General features: G+C 33.3%; 4 protein-coding genes across 5 annotated transcripts; 1 reads left to right on the forward strand and 3 right to left on the reverse strand.

The window, feature by feature from the left end:
* Positions 1–3993, reverse strand: LOC132047886 (uncharacterized; the record flags this gene model as incomplete). Its single annotated transcript, XM_059438863.1, has 8 exons — positions 3805–3993; positions 1958–2087; positions 1583–1721; positions 1293–1505; positions 1076–1214; positions 326–476; positions 137–246; positions 1–60 (listed from the first exon to the last, which is right to left on the reverse strand). Coding segments are annotated over exons 1-8 (1035 nt in total), but the record flags the coding sequence as incomplete, so codon positions are not given.
* A 1885-nt stretch (positions 3994–5878) lies between these two features.
* On the forward strand, positions 5879–6416 carry LOC132048351 (large ribosomal subunit protein eL39x). The gene is made up of 2 exons (XM_059439259.1): positions 5879–6026; positions 6109–6416. Exons 1-2 carry the CDS (start codon positions 6024–6026, stop codon positions 6259–6261), a joined length of 156 nt encoding a protein of 51 aa, XP_059295242.1. The 5' UTR covers positions 5879–6023; the 3' UTR covers positions 6262–6416.
* Positions 6417–7625: 1209 nt separating this feature from the next.
* Positions 7626–9808, reverse strand: LOC132048352 (protein SPIRAL1-like 3). The gene is made up of 3 exons (XM_059439260.1): positions 9671–9808; positions 8480–8765; positions 7626–7781 (listed from the first exon to the last, which is right to left on the reverse strand). Exons 2-3 carry the CDS (start codon positions 8726–8728, stop codon positions 7698–7700), a joined length of 333 nt encoding a protein of 110 aa, XP_059295243.1. The 5' UTR covers positions 8729–8765; positions 9671–9808; the 3' UTR covers positions 7626–7697.
* Positions 9809–12965: 3157 nt separating this feature from the next.
* On the reverse strand, positions 12966–18784 carry LOC132047005 (putative methylesterase 11, chloroplastic). 2 transcript variants are annotated; one of them, XM_059437869.1, is made up of 5 exons: positions 18261–18784; positions 16158–16394; positions 15157–15300; positions 13997–14137; positions 12966–13521 (listed from the first exon to the last, which is right to left on the reverse strand). In XM_059437869.1, exons 1-5 carry the CDS (start codon positions 18609–18611, stop codon positions 13243–13245), a joined length of 1152 nt encoding a protein of 383 aa, XP_059293852.1. In that variant the 5' UTR covers positions 18612–18784; the 3' UTR covers positions 12966–13242. The 2 variants fall into 2 exon arrangements, with proteins under 2 accessions (XP_059293852.1, XP_059293853.1); XM_059437870.1 differs by having other exon boundaries at positions 13997–14128; positions 18261–18782.
* Between the last annotated feature and the right edge of the window lie 3308 nt (positions 18785–22092).

Here is a 22092-nt window from a genome sequence, read left to right on the forward strand (position 1 = left end):
ATCAAGTAACTTAGCTGTAATTGCCTTAACAACCCAAGATTCTACCTCAGTGTCATCAATCTGAGAAGAGCCAAAGACCAAATGAGCTACATGCGGAAAAGAAACATACACAAACAAAATAAGACGAGAAATGTACCCGCAATGCCTCCTTGATGACAGAATAAGGAATTTGACTAGATTCATTCAAGCCAAGATCTACCAACGACATCAACCTCATCTTCGATATACAGTCATCGTGGACAAGTCCTACAACATTAACCAGAAGTTTCAGGTCATATAGCCCTTCCAAATTAAAGGCTTGATCCATACAAAGGTAAGACACTACCATAGCTCTTTAATAATGCTGAATTTGCTGCCTCAAAATCCAAGTAAGCATCCAGCCTCTGAGTGAGAAAGATCTTCAGAAGTTGATATACTGGAGCAAATTTAGCATCTTTCTCCAACTGGGCTATGGCAGGCATATCTAGCAAGTCACACTGCCATATTGAAAAGACAGAAGTCAACTATGGAACATAAGTACACATAAGGCACAATCTTTCATTGTTTCACTTCTTCAATTCTTTTGTAATGTCTCACTTCTTCAATTGTTTTCTAATAGGTCTTCAATCTGAAAACATAGTGGTCTACTTTACAGTACCCTCTATAAGCTTCACTTCCACTCACAGCAGCCAAGCAGTTGCCAAAAAAATTAACATTGTAACCTACTAGCCATGTCATTCTGCTTATACTGCCAAGCACAAAGTTTACTTTGTTACGTGGAATGGTGATACCACAGAACACAATTACATTAACATGACATCAAATGTCAGCGAGAAAGCATGGAATACTGAGAACTTAAAATGAAACCATCGGATCAGTTAATTGACAACCCAATCACTGATCTAAACAACAGGATGTCAGACTTCTGTCCACATATAAGGTGCCTTGATGAATTCAATTAATGTGGGCAGTTTTTCTTTTGTGTTTTTATATTTGGATAAGTCTACATGTGCTGTTTTCGAAATTTAAGAGTGAGTCACAAACCTATTGTCCATTTCAGTTACTGCAGTGAGAGTTTATTTTAATATAGAAATACCTTAAACATATCAGATGATCTGACAAAATCGATAATTGCGCGGGCAGCTTCTTCCTTAGCCTCATTCATAGTAGAAGTATCTTCAGCCGAAAAGGTTTCCAGATACTTTGTTAGAAACAAGAAAGAATCTTTTGTAGAGCTGCAAATATGCACGAGTATGAGAAAAAGGCATCGTCATCAACATATGGTCCCAAAACAGAAGTCCCTCCCTTCTTACCCCTTGTTTTCCTTCAAAACATTGGAGATTGCAAGAAAGAGCTCTCTCTGATCTTTGACTCCGAGATTCCATTCCTTTAAGAAGCTATCCATCTTTTTGACCGATGGCAAAATATGTTCAGTGACCTTTCCCTGAATGGCCAAATTAAGGGACTTCAAGTAAACGAAGAAACGGCTGTATGGATTCTCCAACAGGTTATAGAGATTGAACAAGCTGAAAAGAGAGAAAAAATGTGATGAGACAGTAGAAAAAGTTGAAGAAATCAAAGTGATTAACACAAAGTGAGATACATTTTCAAGCGCAATGCGGGTTTATCGTTGGCTTGTTGAATGATTTTAGTGGATATGAGCTGTGCCATCTCATGTACATGGTCCAAGCTCCCAGGTTTCTTGACGAGGTTGCAAATGATAGTGAAAATGCACTCAAGATCTGAGCAGAAGCCAATTAAAACATATTAGGTAACCACGAAAGCCCAAAAACAAAGATGGGGAAAATAGAAGAGAGAAAAACATAAGATGACAATTGGCAATAACTGGCTAAAATATCAGACAGTCAAAGCATAGCTTTTACATGGATGAAAGAAAAAAAAAAACCCGAGTCTGGAAAAGTCCAGGAGGTATCATTTAACAGCAGCTGATTAGAATGAGGCACAAATGCAGTTTTACCTTTTTCAGAAGCTTTAGAAAATATTAAATCTGCAGAAGTGAGCATCAATGAAGCCAAATCCAACCATCTTCCTTCAATCATGCATTCCTGGGCCTCGACACACAATCTGTTAACTTGAGGCTCTGCAATCTGTAAATGGATCACTGATTTAGAACTTGTACAATGACCAAAAATGTCTAATAAAAAAAATCTTTCACCAATCAATATTGTATAATATTCCAGAAAGCCCTTACTGAACCACATGAGTTTTTCTGTTTATCCACCCACAAAATAAGTAGTTTGACTAGATTCATATAAGATTGTATAAAGAATAACACATGACTCTGCATTTGGCATCAGCTTGGGTTTTTTTTTTTTTTTTGGTAAGGAGTTTTTTGGGTCTTTTAAACACTATCTTTTACATTTACCTCTTTTTTCCCTTTTCTTGTTTGTTAGTCATCAAGAGACTCCGTGTATTTCCACTTAAGAAAGTTCTTCCAAGTCCAAGATGTGCCTCTTGAATTCGTTATTGAGTCTTTTTAAATAAGCGTAAAATCTTGAAGTACAAGTGACGGACGGTTTGAAACTCGGTAGATAATGAGTCCACCCCAATACCCTTCTCCACTTACATACCATGTTTTTGTTTGCGACAAGATTCAACCCATAAATCACGTGTTGTGCTCTTATGACCCAACGAAAGCCCTGGAGGCTGAATTTGTAATTGAGTCTTCCAACTATATTTACCAGACTAATGGAGATTTAGCAATTTTTTCGTGTGTGTTGTTGCTCTTGATAACCTTTCCAATAAATCCAGTGAGATGGGAATAAAACATGAACATAGACTCCTGATAAGCATGTGATTGAGAGGATAGCAGAAGCACATAACTGCTGGGAAAATGAGAAGGGACATTGCTTTACATATGTAAACCCCTAAAATTTATTATGGAAGAAGTTAACCGTATGCTTTGACAACAATGACTCACTACAAATGTTCAAAAGCTTCCAATATATCTAAACTCTAATAGGGACAAACATAGCTGGCAAAATTAAACTGGCATAAATCCTTCCAAAAGAGCAGGTTTGGAACGAGGAGAAACTACACTTTTCGCAGCGGCCTTTACCAAGAGATAGAAGTGTTCTTTGAGATCTGATTCATTACCGAGTGTTTTATAGTTTCCCTTATCAGTGTTATTATTATTACTCTCCTACTGTCCTATTCTTCGGCTTTATTATTACTTGTTGTTTCTTTGCTTCGGTTACTGTAACATTTGTTGTTGCTACTGTTCTCTTCTCCTTTATTTTTAGGATGGCTTTTTCCGTACTGTATTTTCTTTCTATACTTGATTTTGATATGCTTTACTTGGGCCGGGGGTATACTAGAAACAACCTCTCTATCTTCACAAGGTAGGGATAAGGCCTGCGTACACTTTATCTCTCTCCCAGACCCCAGCTGTGGGATTACACTGGGTTGGGCATCCTCTATAGCAATTTCATATGCAGTTGGTTAATTGAGGAGTTTAGCATAGGGACAATCAAATTTCATATCCATATATAAACTCTTCAATAAAATTCTTATGAACCCTCTATATCCATTCCGCATAGTTTGATGGGAGAACAATAAATAAACTTGTACCTCATTACCAAACTACTCCTGCTCGTCTATATAGATTTGCCTCTATTCTGTTCAATTTCATTCCATATCTAAGATAATACCAATGACTAAAGGCAATCAAGAGGATTGGCAGGCAAGCAGAGTGAACATTCTTAAGAGTAAACATCAAACACTTTTTGTAAGAAAACATCAAATCTATGAGAGAATGTATAGTAAATTTAAGTAAAAGAGAGGGTAATAAGAAAAAGAGAATACCTCGGGGCCGGCGTCAGCCCAGGACAACTCAGCCGTAAAACGGACGACGGAAAGCACGGGATCTTCCTCTGAAGTAGGGACCACCGTCGTCATTTTTCCCCACAGAGAGATTGAGAGAGTACAGCAAGCAATGCAGAGAGCCCTCTTAGTCCGAACAGAAGAATAAAACCCTAGATTGAGGATAAAGTTGGAGTATACCCAATTTCACTAAGGGTAATCTAGTAAAACTATTCTTCTTCTATACCTTTTTTGATTTAAAAAAAAATAGCTGATTGGTCCACATTCTTAAGTTTTTTTTTAATAAAATAAAACCATTCCTAACTCAATTTGAATTTAAAAATCGGAAATCAACTTTAAAATTTAACATATTATGTTACTGTTAACAGTAATTAAACTTATAGTTTTTTGTTATGTAGGACACTAACAGTACTTTGTTTGGTCATTGGCGTAATAAATAAATTTTTCAATTACAGTAAATTTAAACAAGCTTTATGAATATCCTAAAATGTAATTCTTATTATAAATTTTCATGTATTAAGTTACCAACATATATTGCATGTATTATAAGTGAAAGAATATTATGATCTAATAAATTTTGCTTCTTAATTATTTACTTAGAAAAAAAAAATCACACCACAACTTTAATTATATCATATACCCTCGTCTTTCCTTTTCCTTCTTTCTTTTTCCCTAACTTCCTATTACCATATGAAAATCAAATTCATAATATTTTTTTCTTTTCCCATGGTAGAAGGGCAATTAAGCCTTTTCCCTTTATTTTTAGGAATTTTTAAATTTAGCTTCATATAATTAGTGGTACCTTTTATTTTAATTACTAATAATAACTAAATACTTTTCTAATTTTGTTGGTCTTTAATTTTTGCCCTTCGTAAAAATTAGCACCAATTTTTAATGGTAACAATATTAATCACTTAATATACATTACTATTCTCTCCCTTTTCATAACTTCTTACGAGTTCGAACCCCCACTTCAAGTATAAATTAAAAAAAAAAAATTGCAAGACAAAGTTTGGATCGCGTGTATCCCATCTCCTTTGTTTCGTAAATTTTACTTTTGTTGTGAATTACAAATTTTACAAAATCACTTGATGGAAGTGCATACTCGAGCCATGGTGGTGGTTATGGGCGGACTTGCGAGAGCATAGAGTATGTCGGGTTTGAGATAACGAAAAATATATGTATTTGTGTATGTTTCTATCGCAAAATTACCAATTGTTGGGTTGGTGGCATTTTTTAATTTCAAAATTTGTATTTGTGTATTTAAATTAATTATCAAAATTAATTAGTTTCAAAGGGTTTGAATACATGGTAAGTTTTCTATATATTTATTTATTTTGTTCAAATTAATCTCGTCAAATACATGGGTGATGCAAATTGTTATCACACAAATACATGAGATTTAATATAAAATACATGGAGTTTGATTGGAAACTTGAATACATTAGTTATCTTATCAAATACATGGGTAAATAAAAATGAAATCGATATTGAAAACTTGAATACATTCTGCATAATACATGGGTGATGAAGGAATTATCACTTTAAATACATGATATTTAATATAAAAATAGTTTTTGATTGAAAACGTCGCCCATAAGGCATCTTTATCAAATACATAGGTAAATAAAAACGAAATCGATATTGAAAACTTGAATACATTGGGCATTTGTATTGATCGTGTTGTTTTGAAATCACATATACAACTTGAATATCTTAAATTTGTGAAATCAAAACGGTGTTTTTTAAATCTCGATGATTGATCGTCGCGACGTATTTTTCTTAAATTTAATTTGAAATTTGAATTTTTACGTTCGAATGTGGAAGAATGCATGGAAGAAGACCTAACGAAGGGAATAATTTGGAAGGTTTGAAGGAAAAAATTTAAATATTTTAAATATCTTAATTAAAAATTTAAAGATCATCCCAAAAGAAGCAGAATTGCCCACTTCCCGTTACCATATGAAAAATCAAATTAAAACACAGGTATAATATACGCAAGTAATATTAACTCTTTTCTCATGGTAGAAGGGCAATTTAGCCCTTTCCCTTTATTTTTATTTACGTAATATTTTTAGCTATTAAGGGTGATTTATAGTGCTTTTTAACAAGGCAGCAAGTTTGTGGGTGTGAGTAGGGTTTTTAATTCCGCCGCGCTTGAGTCTGTCTCGTAGGCCAAAGTTGGTTGAACAGAACCGAAAATGGCAAGCCAGTGCTCTTTCTCCCTTCCCCTCCATGTTTTTATAGTAATGGATATTTTTGATTTATGTGTTGTTTCAATTTCAGCCTTCACATAAGACATTCATGATAAAGAAGAAGCTGGCGAAGAAGCAGAGGCAAAACAGGCCTATTCCTTACTGGATCCGCATGCGTACTGACAACACCATCCGTTACAATGCCAAGCGTAGGCATTGGCGCCGCACCAAGCTCGGATTCTAAGGATCCATCTATTTTTCTGTTATGAGTTTAGTTTTAATTTTCAGAATTAGGTCTTCAAATTTGGAGCTGTTATAACTATGATATCTGTGCAAGTTTTGCACCAAGTTTTACTGTGATTTTGCTACTTAAGTTGAAATCAAGTTTCGTTAATTGCATTTCTGTTGGTTACGTTAATTGCAATTTAGTACCTTTAACTTGGATGCTTGTAAATCCATGTTACTTAGATAATAGTATCTACTAGGGAAATGCTACATGATTATCAAGCTAGTATGAGTCATTCATGATTACTTGAAACGTGTTTTGTGCATTCTGTTCCATTTAATGTGACCTTCTGCTTGTTTCATGAGGTACTTAGCTTTCCTACTTGAGTTCTAGGATTTGTTTTCGTAGCCAGGTAAACACGGCAAAACCCCAAAGCCTTTCTTTTTTCTTATTTGATGCCATTAGCACGAAGAAATGTTTACTATGTAAAATATTTTGAAATTTTGAAGAGATTTACTTGATCGTTCATGGATTTTGCTTGGAAGTTGGATGAAGAGGTGTTAGAGATAAAATGTCAATAATGTATTACTGGTGATTTTGAGTATTAAAGGGCTACAACAATATTTTGTTCTGATCAATGAATTGGGCTTTGACATTCTTTAGAGATCAAGAATGCCTGTGAGGCTTGTAACACTGTTCTGATAATCAGAACTGTATAAGTATCAGTTTGATGCAACAACTATTTTTACCTTATTTTTTTGTTCAATTTCAAGTCTTCAAATGTCAATATTGTAGGAACAGTTGGTGATAAAGGAATAAAAGACAGTCATACCACTTGTATTCCAGGTGTTTGTCCAAAACACTAATAATTTTTGTCACATTTATGAAAAATGAAAGTAAAATGTAATTGCTGCTACAGGTTATGTTCTCTGCCGAATTCAGTTCGGATTTTCATTTTAGACGACCTACACTGCAAAAGTATAGTCTTGTGATCTACAGTGTCCTTGAAGAACGATATGAAAGTTGCTGATAAGTATGACATGTTTTTTTCACTGTGTTGAGTAGTATTTCTGGATATCTCGAATCGAGGAGATAAATTTCCTCATTAAAAGTAGATGAATGTGTTGATATTCATATAAGTTCGTTGCTGTTGTTTACATACAGCAGCATGGTATTTGACATCTGAAATGGCAGTGTCCAATTTAATTAAGACGTGCTTATATCTGATGATATCATTTCCACATTCAACAGATTAAACTAAAGAAGTGTGTTTGTACTCCCATGATACAGAAATAGTGGTAATGCATTCAGCAAATTGCATAGCAGTTTGAATCCTGTGTCAATTTGACCCCATTACAATTGTGAAAGCGTTCTAAATTTGCAGTAAATGAAATCGATTCATACTTGGAACATAACTGGGGAAACAAAAAATTGAAACTTGATGTCGAGTGACATCACTTGCTGCTGCCGTCACCAAATAAATACCCCAGGGAAGATCCACCACCAGGTGCTGCTTGTACCTTGGTCGAACGCCTTTCCTGCAATCATTGGAGGACAAAAATTGATAATACTTGAAAATCTTCAAGCAACAGTCTTTCATCAGCAAGAAAATCAAAGCCTAAACGCAGACTGGTCAAGCCTGTTGAGACAGTTAGCCACATCTTACAGTATACTTGTATACTAATATGATCTCAAAACAAGAGGTTTGTCAACAAAGAAAACTTATGCAGGTACATGCACCAATGATAGAAGAAAACAAAATTAATAGTTTTTCAACAAAGAAAACTTATGCAGATACACGCAAAAGTGATATGATTAGTAAGCTTTTGGGAGAAAAAAGTGTGAGCTTTTTCTGAGAAAAAAAATACGCGTAAACACTTTTTAAAAAGCTTTTAGCTCAAAAGTATTTTTTAAAGATCACACAATTCAATATAATATCAAAGAAAAGCCGTGTGGTTAGTATAGCAGATTGTGCATCTAAATTATAATTAAGTAAATGAAAGTGTGATCTTTTAACAGCTTAAGCTTTTAGTGAGATCAGACAATTCAATATAACATCAAAGCAGCTCTCTTCAATTCTCTCGGACCCATTGCAAAAGATATTCAAGCTTTTTAGATGAAATGATTAGATGAAATGATTACGCAATTCAACATAAATACAAGTTTGCGAACTTTAAAAAGCACTCAAGTTTCAAGAAAATGGCAACACGAAATAAGAAGTTGCTAGTTAACATACTGTTAGAAAGTTTCCGCAGTTCTGGCCATCAGCACGGAAATAGTTGTTTGTGTGGCTACTGTGAATGCCTGCTGGGACATTCTTTGTGTTATCCACAGGTTGTGAAACAGCAGCTGGCTTTGGGGCAGGCTCATTAGTTGGAGCCTTTTCCTGGTTGCGAGTAGTCTGAGAATTGTTAGCAGGCTCTCCACTTCCAAACAGGTAGCCCAAGGAACTCTGACCTCCCCCAGCACTCACTCCGCGACCCATCCGTAATGATTTGATTTCGGAACGAAACAATCAAGTACTGCAAAATTTACAGAAACATGTTTTTACAAATGTTATTTTGGAATTTAAGATGGACAACTAAGAATTGATTCTAACACTCTCTCTTGCTCTGAGGAGCCTCAACAGCACATATATCAAACAAGTTATCATCAGTACAAACTTGTCGAATATGAAAAGTAAAATAGAATTTGCTCATCAGCAAACATTAAACTGGAAAAAGGAGCAATTCGATAGTGTTTGTAAAACTACACCAATTCTGCTCAGCTTAACTACACAACGACGTCTCTAAGCAAATTACAAGAATTTGACTCCTTCATTCTCCTCTATTAACTAGAGAGAGGATTTCAACTTTATGGGTTTTGAATTTTAGAACAACTACTTCAAGTGCTAATAATTGGGTTCTAAATTTCAATGTGTACATATTTGATGAATTTTTAGAAACGAATATACTGTTTGACCAAAAGCTACTGAGTGCGGACGAACCCGTAGCTATAACTCCGTGCAGCCATGATACTAGGGTTTGCAAATTATAGGCTTTGAATTGGAAATCATTCAACCCAAAATACTGTAGATCCATTGAGAGAAAGGGCTCTAAATAAATGTCACAATTAGAAAAACAGAGAATAAATATAAACAAAAAAATTATCATTTTCCCATAAAAAGAGCACAAGATCTAAACCACAACAACCCAGATCGACATATTCAAGAGATCAAAAGTAGGATTTACATTAAAAAACTCAGATTGAACAGATAAAATGGGCGTTAATATCTACAAAACACTACCAGATATACAGCAATAAAGCAGGGAATGATACAAGAAAAAAATAGATTAAAACAAATGAAAACTCACATCAGCAAAAAAAAAAAAAGAAGATTAGAGAAATGGAATTTCTAATTTAAAGATTCTGAAAATGGAATCCATACCTTTGGTATCAATTACGAAGCGAGAGAGGGGCCGGTTGGGGGAAAAAGATTACGTTTAAATAGAGGTTTTAAATTGTGAATTTGAATGTTTAAAAGAATTGTAAAAATTGCAGGTCACCCCCTATATTTTAGATAGCATAACACTCACACCTCCTATATTATGGAATCTTACACAAATATAATGACACATCTTTTTGTTTTTCTAAAAACAGCTAACTCCCCAGGGCCCAGGGCCCCATTTTCTAATTATAGTGTGTGTGTGTGTGTTTTTTTTTTTTAAAGTATAGTTTAGAAACTATGAAATATGTACGCCCTTCATTTCAAAATATTTGGTATCAATCACTTCTCTAGAGTTAATTTAATTAATATTCAAAGCTAAATTAGATTTTATTACTTCAATATATTAAAAGTTGGATATTCAAAAACTATACAAAAAAATACTATAAATTACAATTTTTCTCATGTTAATACAATAAAAAATATATCTTAAAAATGTTGATCAAAATTTATACGATTTACTCTTTAGAAACGCAATGTGACAAGTATGTTGGGATGGAATTAGTATAAAAAGATTATTGTTTTTTTAAATTGTGATTGTATTAGTGTTGGAAAAAAAATATCCATTTAGATCTTTACATTACCTCTGAATATAGATCTTTTTGGGTCATCTACATTGTCATTAATATAAATGATACAAAATAAATGAAGGCCTCATATTACAGTTTGGCTTTAGATCACCAAATTATTGATCCGCCCCTATAACTCCACGTATAATTGAAAGGAAAAATTATACACAAGTAACGTCCACCTAACTAATTAATTGACCAGCACAAAGTTACGAAAATTTGAATTCGTAATATTACACGTATTTCAGATCCTTGCTATTACCATACATGGGGGCAACAACTTCGGCTGACTATAGGAATTAAGATATCGGGTCATTGGGTTGCCGACAATATTTTGCATCGAGTATAATATATACTACTCTCTTCGTTCCAATTTATATGATGTAATTTGATTTGGCAGAATTTAAAAAATAAAAGAAGACTTTTGAATTTTGTAGTCTAAAACAAATGAAAGATATTTGGGTGATTATTAATCATATCATTAAGCGTAAAAGGTAAAATTTAAAGTTAAATTGTTGCCAAATGAGAAAATGTGTCATTCTTTTTGTGACTAAAAAAAGAAAAGTGCGTCACATAATGGGGACAAGAGAGATAGAGATAAATATGTCTTTGAAGTGGTTGAAACCTTGATTGGTTGGCATAAATAAGAATATATAATTTCTTTGGACATGCGTTTTTATCGCATGGTTTGAAACCATGGTTTTAATTTTTTTAAATGTAAAATTTTGCTTTAAGTTTATATTTTGTAAAAAAAGATTTCATATATTGGTAGATATTTTTAGCAATTAATATGTAAATCAAATTTTACCAATCTCATTAAAACCAAATTTGGTTTATGTCTACCAACCTTTTAATTTTAAAAAAAAGAAATAGGATTAATTTTATTTATTGAACTAAAAATTTGATCAATTGATGATTATGCATGGGATTCTTCTAGAAATTAAGTTTGAACACATGTGTTATGCAATTCCTTTAATGGCTTTATTAATTTTGTTATGCAATTATGACTCATTTGAAATCATAAACTAAATGGATTTATAGTTGTTATAACTTTTTTTTCTTTTTTTTTAAGAGAAATGTAGAACCTCCTTAAAATATCTGAATTAGCAAACAGTTAGATTTTATTAGTTTCAAACCCTTCTTATTAACGACTCTTTGTCCCAAATATGTGGTAATGATTTTATCCGATGTACTTTGGGATGTCTTTTGTATATAGATTAAATTCATTTGATTATTTTAGAGCATACAATTTAAAATTTAATTTTCTTTAAATTAAGAAAAATATCACATCGATAGAGTGACGGATACAAGTTCTTTTCGATTCTTTTATGTCGTTCTTATGTTCAAATTAGAGACGGAGCCACCTCAGAAGATACGAGTTAGGTAGCCCTATAACTTTAACTCAAATCCGATATCTATGTTTATAAAAGTATTTAATATATAGAGATAATATATCTAGAATATAATATGTAAATCAAATTATGAATCACCAAAATCATAAACTTAAAATCATGGTTCCATGTCGGCATCAAAATTTAAAATACGGATACATTCTTTTCATCAAAAAGTGTAGAAAAAGGACCGTATTTGTGAGTTGTGACTAATTAATACAAAAGTAGTAATTGATGATTCGGTGCATGGAATTGTATGGAAGAAAAATAAGTGACCTGGAACACATGTGAGTTTGCCAGTTCCCTTTAATGGCTTTTGTCGCAACTGGCAACTTGGAGAATAGCAAATAGAGACATGAAATCATGGTGGAAACAGCTACACCACTATTACATGGATACTATAGTTGTTCCCAATTATATAGCTTTTCCCTTTCGTTTCTTTTTTAAGATATTAAATGTAGAACCGCCAAATCGGACAGACTGAATTAGCAAACAGTTTGATTTTATTAGTTTTATATGTTTGTTCCCTTCTTATTAACGACTCTTTGTCCCAAATATGTGGTACATTCTTTTTAGCCTTTACAAAATGGGATGTTTTTTTATATATTACGATTTATATCTAAACAAAATTTTAAACCTTATTTTAGAGCGCACAATTTAAAAAGTATTTCTTCTCCCGTAAACTTTATATTTAATCAAAAAAATACTCTCTCCGTCCAATAATAAGTGTCGCCTTAAACAAAAACACAATATCGTCAGCGTTTAAATCAATAATACAATTTAATATGTACAATAAAAGTTACGTATATATATAATAAAATAAATTACTTTTCCTCTTGATAGAGCGTCCACCTGATAATAATCTTTTTGACATTAGTAACCTAACAATATCAAGTTATTATGTTGCTTTTCCAATTATCATTTAGAAGTTACTTTAACTTGTCATTTTTTGTCTAAGGATAGAGTTGGAAAAAACTAGCCAATGTATGTCTTGGTTTTCTAAGATAACACTTATTATGGGACAATTTTTTTTTGCTAAGGTGACACTTATTATGGGACGGAGGGAGTAAAACATAAATTAAGAGAGGGAGGAATAGTTGAAAACACAACACTTAGAATTCTTCAGTCTGAAGAAGACTGAAAACAATGGCAAGCATTACAAGAATGGTCTTTAACAATTAGTCCCAATAGTTTTGACTTGAGAAGGCTCCAGCAAGACACCATATATAAAATGTCGAACCAAACAAACCATAGCTTTACTTGTGAAAAAACCCAGTAAGAGTTAAAAAGAATATGTTTATTTCTATTATATTTCCTTATTACAGTCAAATCTTCAAACATTGCTAATCCTGAGTGTCACTTCCACAAGAAAATTCTCATCACAAATAATGTTAATGAAACAAAGTAGTTACATAACTGAACATGTACACGAATAGCTACTTTGGACATTCCACATGACGTTAACTTAGACAGTAATAACTTCGCTACATTTGTGCCTGCAACATGTCGATGTGATTTTACGAATGCTTCTAGTAAGGAATTCAGCAAAACAACTTCAAGTTGATGGAATCCTGGAGATCTCTACCAATATCCTATGTAGGGCTTGAGGCTTGGAGAAAAAAGGCGAGTGATCAGCACCCTTAAGATGAAATACTCGTTCTGGAGGATTGTTGCTAATCATGTTTTGCTGTAAGGCTATTGGTATCGCATTATCTTCTGCTGTCTCTATATAAAACCGCCTAACAGAACCATACTTGGAGTCAGATAGACAAAGCTTCTCCAAAACTGGGGAAAAGGGAATTGGCCTCATTGAGACAGATGCTAATGCAACATCCTGTACAAAATTCAAATGGTAAGAGGAAAAAACTTGGAATATCCAACAATGCCAAGTCCCCCACAGGTATTCATTTAGCAGAGACTGAATTTGTATGTAAAGATAACAGCTAGAGAAAACTTAATCTGCCCATTTCAAAACCAAAAGAAAAAAACAATTTATGTCTTTCCCTTACCATCCAATAAAACCGACAATTAGAAATTCATATGACAGGTTTAGGCATCCGATGATCAATTCATACCAAGATATAGTCGATACATATAAGCAGCTTTACTCCCAAACATTTTCTCCCAACTCCTAATTTGTAGTGATCTAGACCAGTAATGGAAATTACAAAGATTTCCAAAAATTATGTTTAGAGTTAGGATACATGGATAGAAAGTAAAAGTATTACATAGAAGAGTCCATTTTAGCATTTACGGGAAAGCTGGAAAGGCAGGAATACTTCACTATCTATAACTCGTAGACAGCATACCTTAGCAGGACTATGGTTGAATAACAAGTCCCTGAGGAGTGACTTGTCCAAATCAATAGCGGTTGGAGGTTTGTCGTTCCCATTGGCATAAACAAATATTTGAGACTGTCTCATAAGGTCATTTGAATCTGTCTGCAATGACTATGAATTTTGTTAACAACAGGTAAACTTTTTTTTTTTTAATGAAGGTAACATAACAACAGGTAAACTTAAAACACAATTAGTCAAACAAGCAGCAAAACAACTTCAACCACTATTGTTCAAGGTACCAAGGGATCTGAGATCTGTAATCCTTTTGCGTGGAATGATATTTTACCATCCCATGTTAATTCGATAAATAGAGGAATGGCGGAAAACAAGAGCAGGAGATTCTTTTAATTCTAATTCACCTCATTCTAGAATTACAATACCAAATGTAAGTTTCAGGAATTTAGTTGAGCAAATTTTGGAGGGACTGTAAAAGTTGGTGCACAAGGTGAGTCATCAATCTCTCTCTCCTTTCCAGAAAGGATTTCGGGACAATTTACCTTCAATCTTCTCGATGTCATTTCGACAGGCACAGTTTCTTCAAGAAACCAAAGACGATCATTCACATGTTTTTCTTCAAAACTATATAGAAGAGCATATAGTTCACTCCTTCACCAGAAACATATTGCATGTGTCCTTGCAGGTTATCATGATGAACAGTAGATCCCTTGAAGCATGTCACAGAAAAAATGCAGAGCAGTGACATTCCTAATTTTCAAGAGTGAAGTTTAAATTTCTTCACGAGTATATCATGGCATCCAAGTCCTCAATGATGAACCAGTGATGCTTACTCAAACATGGTAACCTTAAGAGCAAGAGCTGACAGACCCAGATTAATTGGTCACTAGAGAAAAAGTGACAGTTATCATGTAGTTTAATTGTCATAGCCCCTACCTAAGATACATGCCCCAAATATCCACAAGAGAAAACTACTTTAAACGTCTAGCAGAGATGATCGGCACATAAAAGCTAAGACAAGGGGTTAAGTGCGGGTTTCCTGAATAATCGAGCAATGTGCTCAATCAAAGGAGATATGTAATGTAAACTTACGAGGACAAAGGTCAAATTGTGTGCACGGTGCAGATTTCGGAAGAACCAATTGAAAGCAGTTAATCAAAATGACCAACTTTTACCTTTTGTGAGAAAATATCAAGGGCGCTTTGTCCACTAGTGAGCATTGCAGCAGCAACAAACACAGCTTTCGCAACCTTACAGGAATATAGCTCCATCGCAAAAGATATACATGCACCGCCAAAATCATGTCCCACCAAAATCACCTACATGGTTAAAGAAATGATTCCAAATTTCATTCAACCATGGCAGAGCAAAAATAGTTATGAAGAAGGGTGATAAGGATTTTCTTCTGTGGTTAGGTTGGAGTTTGGAGATCTCACAAATCTCAGCATTCATATCTTCAAGTACTAGGAAGTAATATATTCAAGCTCTATTTTACTACTAATTGACTTACCCAATGAGAGTAAGAAAACAGATTATTCAATATAAAAGCAAGAAAACTTTTCCTTTCTTTCTTATCATCAATTCCTGATCTTCATCTACCTAATGCAACAAACACTTAGCTAGTGGCAGGGGAGTTTAAGTTTCATTCTTTTTTATGTATACACACAGCTAGTACATATGATAATTCATGATATGACCTTTTCTGTCTTGTTCCCCTGTTTTCTGATTTAGATACAACACTTTGGATCACTTGTCTTTAGTTCAATTTAGATGAATTATATTGAAACAGCTTGAAGTTTTGCGTCTCAGGGATGTGACTGCTTATCCTTTTGTAAGTCCTCATTTGAGAAGAAATGGAAGTAGGTTGTGAATACTGAATAGCGCCTATTACAGCAACAATGAGCTGAATCTTCTCTCAATCACAACAGACAATGGAGAAGAATGTGCTTCTGAATTCAGGTACCACAGTACTGGAACAGCTAACTTGGCAAAGCATAAAAAGTTCCTAAAATCACACCTTTTTAATATATTAAGTTCTTGTAAACACTTTACCAGTCGATCTCTAGTACCAAGAACTAGGAAGCATATAGTTTTATTTAAAGCTCTGAACTTCCAAAAGAACACAAGAATTAATAATGGATTCAGTGGGAAACAGACAGCTAGATGCAGAACTAACCTTCTCTCCATCAGCAAGCTTTTCAAGCAAATCAGTGAGCGGCTGTACATATTGCAATAGGCTTGCGATGCTATTCGTGTCAAAAGAATGAATGCCTGAACCAGTTAAATCAACTGCAGTAACTTTAAACCCAGCATCTTCTAAAAGTGCAATGGTTTTATACCAACACCAGGCCCCAAAACCACCACCATGAACAAGGACAAAATGGTTCGTCTCTAAATCATCAACCTTTACTTCCTGCCAAAGATAGACATCAAGAAGACTGAACTTAGACAAACTCACACCATGACACCATAGTAGCAAGCAAAAGGACTGGTCTTATTTATTTATTTAGGGGGGATAAACAGCAAAAAGATTGTCTCTTTAGTATTCCATAGCAAAAAGAAGCCAATTGCCATATATATGATAACGTAAAAACAAGAAAAAAGAAGGAAGCTAAATTGTAATGAGGCGTCAATTTACACTTTCCTGCTGAGTTGCCTGGAACTACTTGATAGAAGTTCCGTGACTACAAATGAAAATACGCTCTTGATCAAGTCTAAGCTAAACCTAAAAAATGGCTCAATTTCTGTCATATCTATTTCAGATTGCGGTAGTAATTTTAGTATCAATAAGATGTTGGACTAGATTGTCCACTTTTGCAGGAAAAATGAATCATCCTCACGCCTCACCTGCAGACTGGAGCTTGGCAGATCTGTGTACTGCCAAGAGGGTTCAATGTTCCATTCATCACAAAATACTTTACATATAGGAGAGTTACATATATAAAACATTAAATGTGTACATACATGTTACTGAATTCCTAGGCACAACTCACAAGTGAAGTTTCTAAAGAAATGTTTTAGTGGGTTTGAAATGATGCATGAGGTTTTATGTTTAAATCACATTATTAACATTTAGTTGTGCTTTTTTCATATTTTTTTTCAAAACCTAATACCACCGTTTTTTTCTTATTAAAACAATAACTTATACAATGCTGTTTTGTATCTTCAGAAATGTATTTGTATTGGTTAGACAATAAGGTAATGTTAAAGTGAAGGGTGAACACCATTTTCTGCTGCCCTGCATATTAATATAGTTAACTACTTCCAAGCAAGAGAATTTTTGAAGTTACTTAATGATGCATTGAAGAATTGACCTAACCATAAGTTAGTTTTGACATAAATAAATGCTACTCCTTCCGTTTCAACTTTTTTGGCATATAGTTTGACTTGGCACGGAGTATAAAAAGAACGATTTTTCAAACTTGTGGTCTTTAATATATTATAACACCTGTGTTGCTATGTGGTCTTAATCTATGTTGCTCAGACTCTTCACTTTTGGTGGCGCACCCCTGCTGACACGACATGGGTGTGAGATCCGTACCCGTATCGGACACCCGCACTCGAGTCCGAGCAACTTATGTCTTAATCATGTCATAACATTTTTGTGGCTAAAAAAGCTTCTCTTAATCATGTCATTACATTTTTGTGGCTAAAAAAGCTTCTCATTAATAAAATACAGAATGCACCATTATTTATTAATGGACTAATAAGGAAATAGCGTCAAAGTAGAACAGAGGGAGTGGCTTTATTTTTTTGGTGAAGCCCCTTCGTTTTAAAATCTCACTGCCTGTCCAAGGACAGAAGACAATTCTAAATATCATAATAAACAATTCTTAGTATATCAGTCTAATTCGTAACAAATTTTTCTACCTTGATTTTAAGTGCATTATTCACATGATGCACAGAATCTAATCTATCAATTGGAATACAGCAATCGCTCAAAAGCTATGAACTAATTGCCGACAAATAGGAAAGCAAATCAAGCAATGGCAGAATTGGAAAGTAAATAATAGGAGTGCAAACATGAAAAAAAACATATTTAAGTGTCTTACTTTCTTTTTTTGGTCTGTCCCAAAAAGAGCGACTCTTGATATATTTAGTAAGTTGACAATTCAAACACCATAAATAGCAAGTTTAAAATCACAAAATTGAAACGATAGTTTAGTACATTATACACATGTTTAATTTAGAATCACAATATTGAAAAGTCTCTATATACTTGTTAAGCTCTGTGTCCAATAAAACTAAGACACTTAAATAGGGAGGGATGGAGTAATACCTGATTGACAAGCTGATGAGGCTGAAGAAGAGGATCAGTAAGAGAGCGCGCTCTAGAGCTAGACGAACGCGGCAACGGTTGATTCTTCTTCGAATTCGGATATCTAAGCGAACTTGAACGATCAAACGGAACGTTAACAACACCACCAACGCCGTTCTGTAACTGTTGCTGTAACAGAATAGCGGCGGCGATAGCGCAATCGTCTCTTTTTGACGATCGATTATTCCTAGACCACCTGTTACTCCCGTTATTAACGGACGGTGTTGATTGATTTGATAAACGTTTGGAATATTGCCGTTTCTTCATGGGGCCTGGACTAGTACTACTACTCCGTGAGAAACATAAACCCATTTCTCTGATTGATATTCTCACATGCAACAGCTTTGTATATATATATATGTACAATATGAATTACGTATATGTAAAAGTATCTGATGCTCTCGCCCAAAGCGGTTGAGAGTTGAGGCAGATGAAGATGGTTAACAGTACCACCACTACTGCTTTATTTGCTTAGAACGAACTGTTTTCACAAGTAAAGCTGATAAAAAGTGTGTCAAGTGGATATGAAGATGGGCATGATTTTGACCATTATTACTAAAATAACCTCGTTTTTTTTTTTTTTTCTTACTAATTTTCGAACTCTTTTATTTCATTTTGGAAAGGGGGACGCATGGAGCATGATAGTTTTTCTATCATTCACTTGCATAAATATGTCATTGTTTTAATTACACGCATATGACTTATTGCGGTGAATGCATAAAGTTAAAAAGTTAATATAGAGATGATATATTTTAAATGTGAACCAAAAGTGTTTAATTAATTATTTAATAGGCATCGGTATTATTGTTGCTTGTTGGTTTTTATGAAACAACTTGTACGATTGTTGTTTTTTTTTTCCAAAATATATAACATGCGCGTTTAAGTGTTTAATTTAAAACACTAAAGTTAATGTGTCGTTTATTTAACTTATATTTAATTTTTTATTTACGTTTGCATATATAACACATTTAATTATTTGCATGTGTTAAAATGTTTATGTTAATCATGCTTTAAAAATTAAAAAAATCAAGTGGATATAAAAACATAACAAATTTAAAGGGCTACCTATGTATTAAGCCTTAATTTTTTTTTTCCTACTTATAGTTCGTGTCACTTTTTTTAAATTTTGTCTTGTTATATTCTCTTATAACCTACTACAATTTTTTTTGCACCTGCATTCGATTATAATTTTGGACAAAATAAATAGATCTTTCTTTTGGACAAAAATGGATCCGCTCCTTGCTATCCTTAGTAAAATTAGTACTCCTACTCAAATGCTTAAGGGAATATTTGAGAAACAAATGGTATATATTAGAGCGCGGGGCATGGTTTCATAAATTAAAATGAAAAACTTGATTGCTTTTTTGAGGGAAAGAGACGTTTTAAAAGCAAGATTTTGCCAACCTAATAACATGCCATTCTATGCGGTTTCCCACTAACTTGCTCGTGTCACCTTACCTCGAAAGCTCCTTTTCCCTGTTCTAACAAACACACCTGTTTTTTTCTTCTTCTTTTTTTAGCAATTGCACTTTACATCTCATTTTACCTAATTTATTCTTTGCTTAATTAGTCTACTATTATGTCATCCGAAGTTTAAATCGATATAATTTTATTTGTGTTATCTAAAATTTATTTCTAAAATGATTGTTAAATACTGAATTAAAATAGTATTAGAATAGGCCATATTTGTGTAGAACAACTTTAACAAAGCTTTCCTAATTGTATATGGACAATGCTCATGAATTTTACAACGTTGGGAAAACAAGAAAACAAAGATTACATGTACTTGCAAGTTGTAAATGATGGGAAATGGGAAAAAAACACTACCTTTCTCTTTTTTGTTGGTTAGTAAAATTTAAATTGGAAAAAGTGAATCTCTGTCATTTCATTGTAGACAAGAGCATGGAACATGAGTGAACTTTTTTTTTTTTTTTTTTACTCAAAGCTGTATTGAATTTTCTTCCGGAACCAACCAAGATTTAGGTACTTATTATCTCTTTTTGCTATTTCTTCCTGTGAAACTAATAAATCCTATAAATAAATAGAAAAATTAAATGTTACAATAATTTATTCTTTAAATTTCCTTGCCCACCAAATTTTGATCACGTGGTACGAGAGGAAAAGAGCAAAGAGAAGACCCATGAATTTCCGTCATTCCGTGTAAATATTGAACATATATACTAGGACTTCTAGATCAAGTTTAGATCTCCAATATCATTCCCTTAAAATAATAATATGTTTGACCAAACTTTTGAAATGTCAAAGTGCTTCTTTTCTAGCAAAACGCGTACATTAGAAAATGAAGGTGATTGGTAAAAATATAAATGTTTTTGAGGGTAGCTAAAGGTAAAAGATAGCTTTTAAGCACATTCCCAAAAGTAAGTGCGTTTAATAATTTTTGGACAAAAATTCAAATTTACTAAACTAATTAGAAGTAACTTTATAGAATTCGGAACATATCCATTAAATTTCTGTACTGTTTTTTATTTAAGATGTACTAATAGTAAGCTAGAGAAATGATTAAAGTAAAAATATTTAAGATATAAGATTATGTGAACTATTTGACGTAGGATTTGTTTTTAAAAAAAATAGACTATTGTTTTTAATTTTCAGCCAATTATTGTAGCTGACACACAAACTGTTATTTACAAAAGTAATTTCAACGTATATATATTTTAACAAAAAAAATACACCTTTCAAAATAGTTAATTTTGATAACTTAACCAATCAAACTAGTCTGTCTATTTGTGCATCATTGTTGTCCATTTGTGAATTGTTTATCCGTTAACGAGAGAAAAAAACTAAACTCGCTTACACATGACCACTTTAAAAGAATCAAAGGTTGTGGTTGTACGATAATATTCCTTTATTCTTAATAAAAGATTTCAGGTTTAAACCTTTAGTATCGAATAATCTTTGATAAGAGTATTTAATTCTAAAGTGAGATTTTCTAGCGCGAATCCGATTTAATCTACTAGAGGATTGAAAATGGGGTTCATTAGCTTCTGAGTCCAGGTCCTGCTCAGATGTCAGCATTTAAAGAAACAATGAAAGCACTATATAAACCATGATTGTCTCTGCTGGTAGCTAGCGATTTGAGTATTAACTAACGAAATCGTTCGTTCACTCGTCTTAGCATTCATTAGCTAAGATGTTGGGCAACATTAGCTGCCTGGTAGGGGTTTGTTCAATAGCTGCCTGGTAGGTGTTCGGCAACCCTTTTCATAGTACGGCTAATTATGTGATGATGGGGCAAAAGGACCAACTCATTAATAGTTACCAGGTCTAGGTGGTAGTTGAACGGCCCATGACACTATTTCCCCTTTTCTTTTATGAGAAAATTACACTGTTAACCACGATATTAAATTTAGGAACAAAATTAGCATAGTTCTTAGATTTCTTCAATAATAGCAGATTTTATTTCTTTTTGGCACATTTACATCTGGTCATTTATTTCCTAAATTTAGGATTCACATTTAAAATTATTCCACTAAACGAGGGATTGTGGCCCACTTTAGTTTACATTCGTTTCCTCAAGGTTTTCATGGAGTTATTTATGGCAGTGAGACTCTATTTCGCTCTCTTCTTTATTAACATTTAAAATTAATTATGAGTATAACTCATTATACCAATAATATAATGAGTATATAATTAAAATAAGAGATGTATATTCCTAATTATAATTATACTAGTAATTAGTTATTAATACTGGGTATAAATAATTATACCAATAATATTATGAGTATAATTATAATATGTGATGTATATTACTAATTATACTAGCATATATATT

Source organism: Lycium ferocissimum, chromosome 2 (assembly GCF_029784015.1).
Source record: "Lycium ferocissimum isolate CSIRO_LF1 chromosome 2, AGI_CSIRO_Lferr_CH_V1, whole genome shotgun sequence".
Taxonomy (NCBI): domain Eukaryota; kingdom Viridiplantae; phylum Streptophyta; class Magnoliopsida; order Solanales; family Solanaceae; genus Lycium; species Lycium ferocissimum.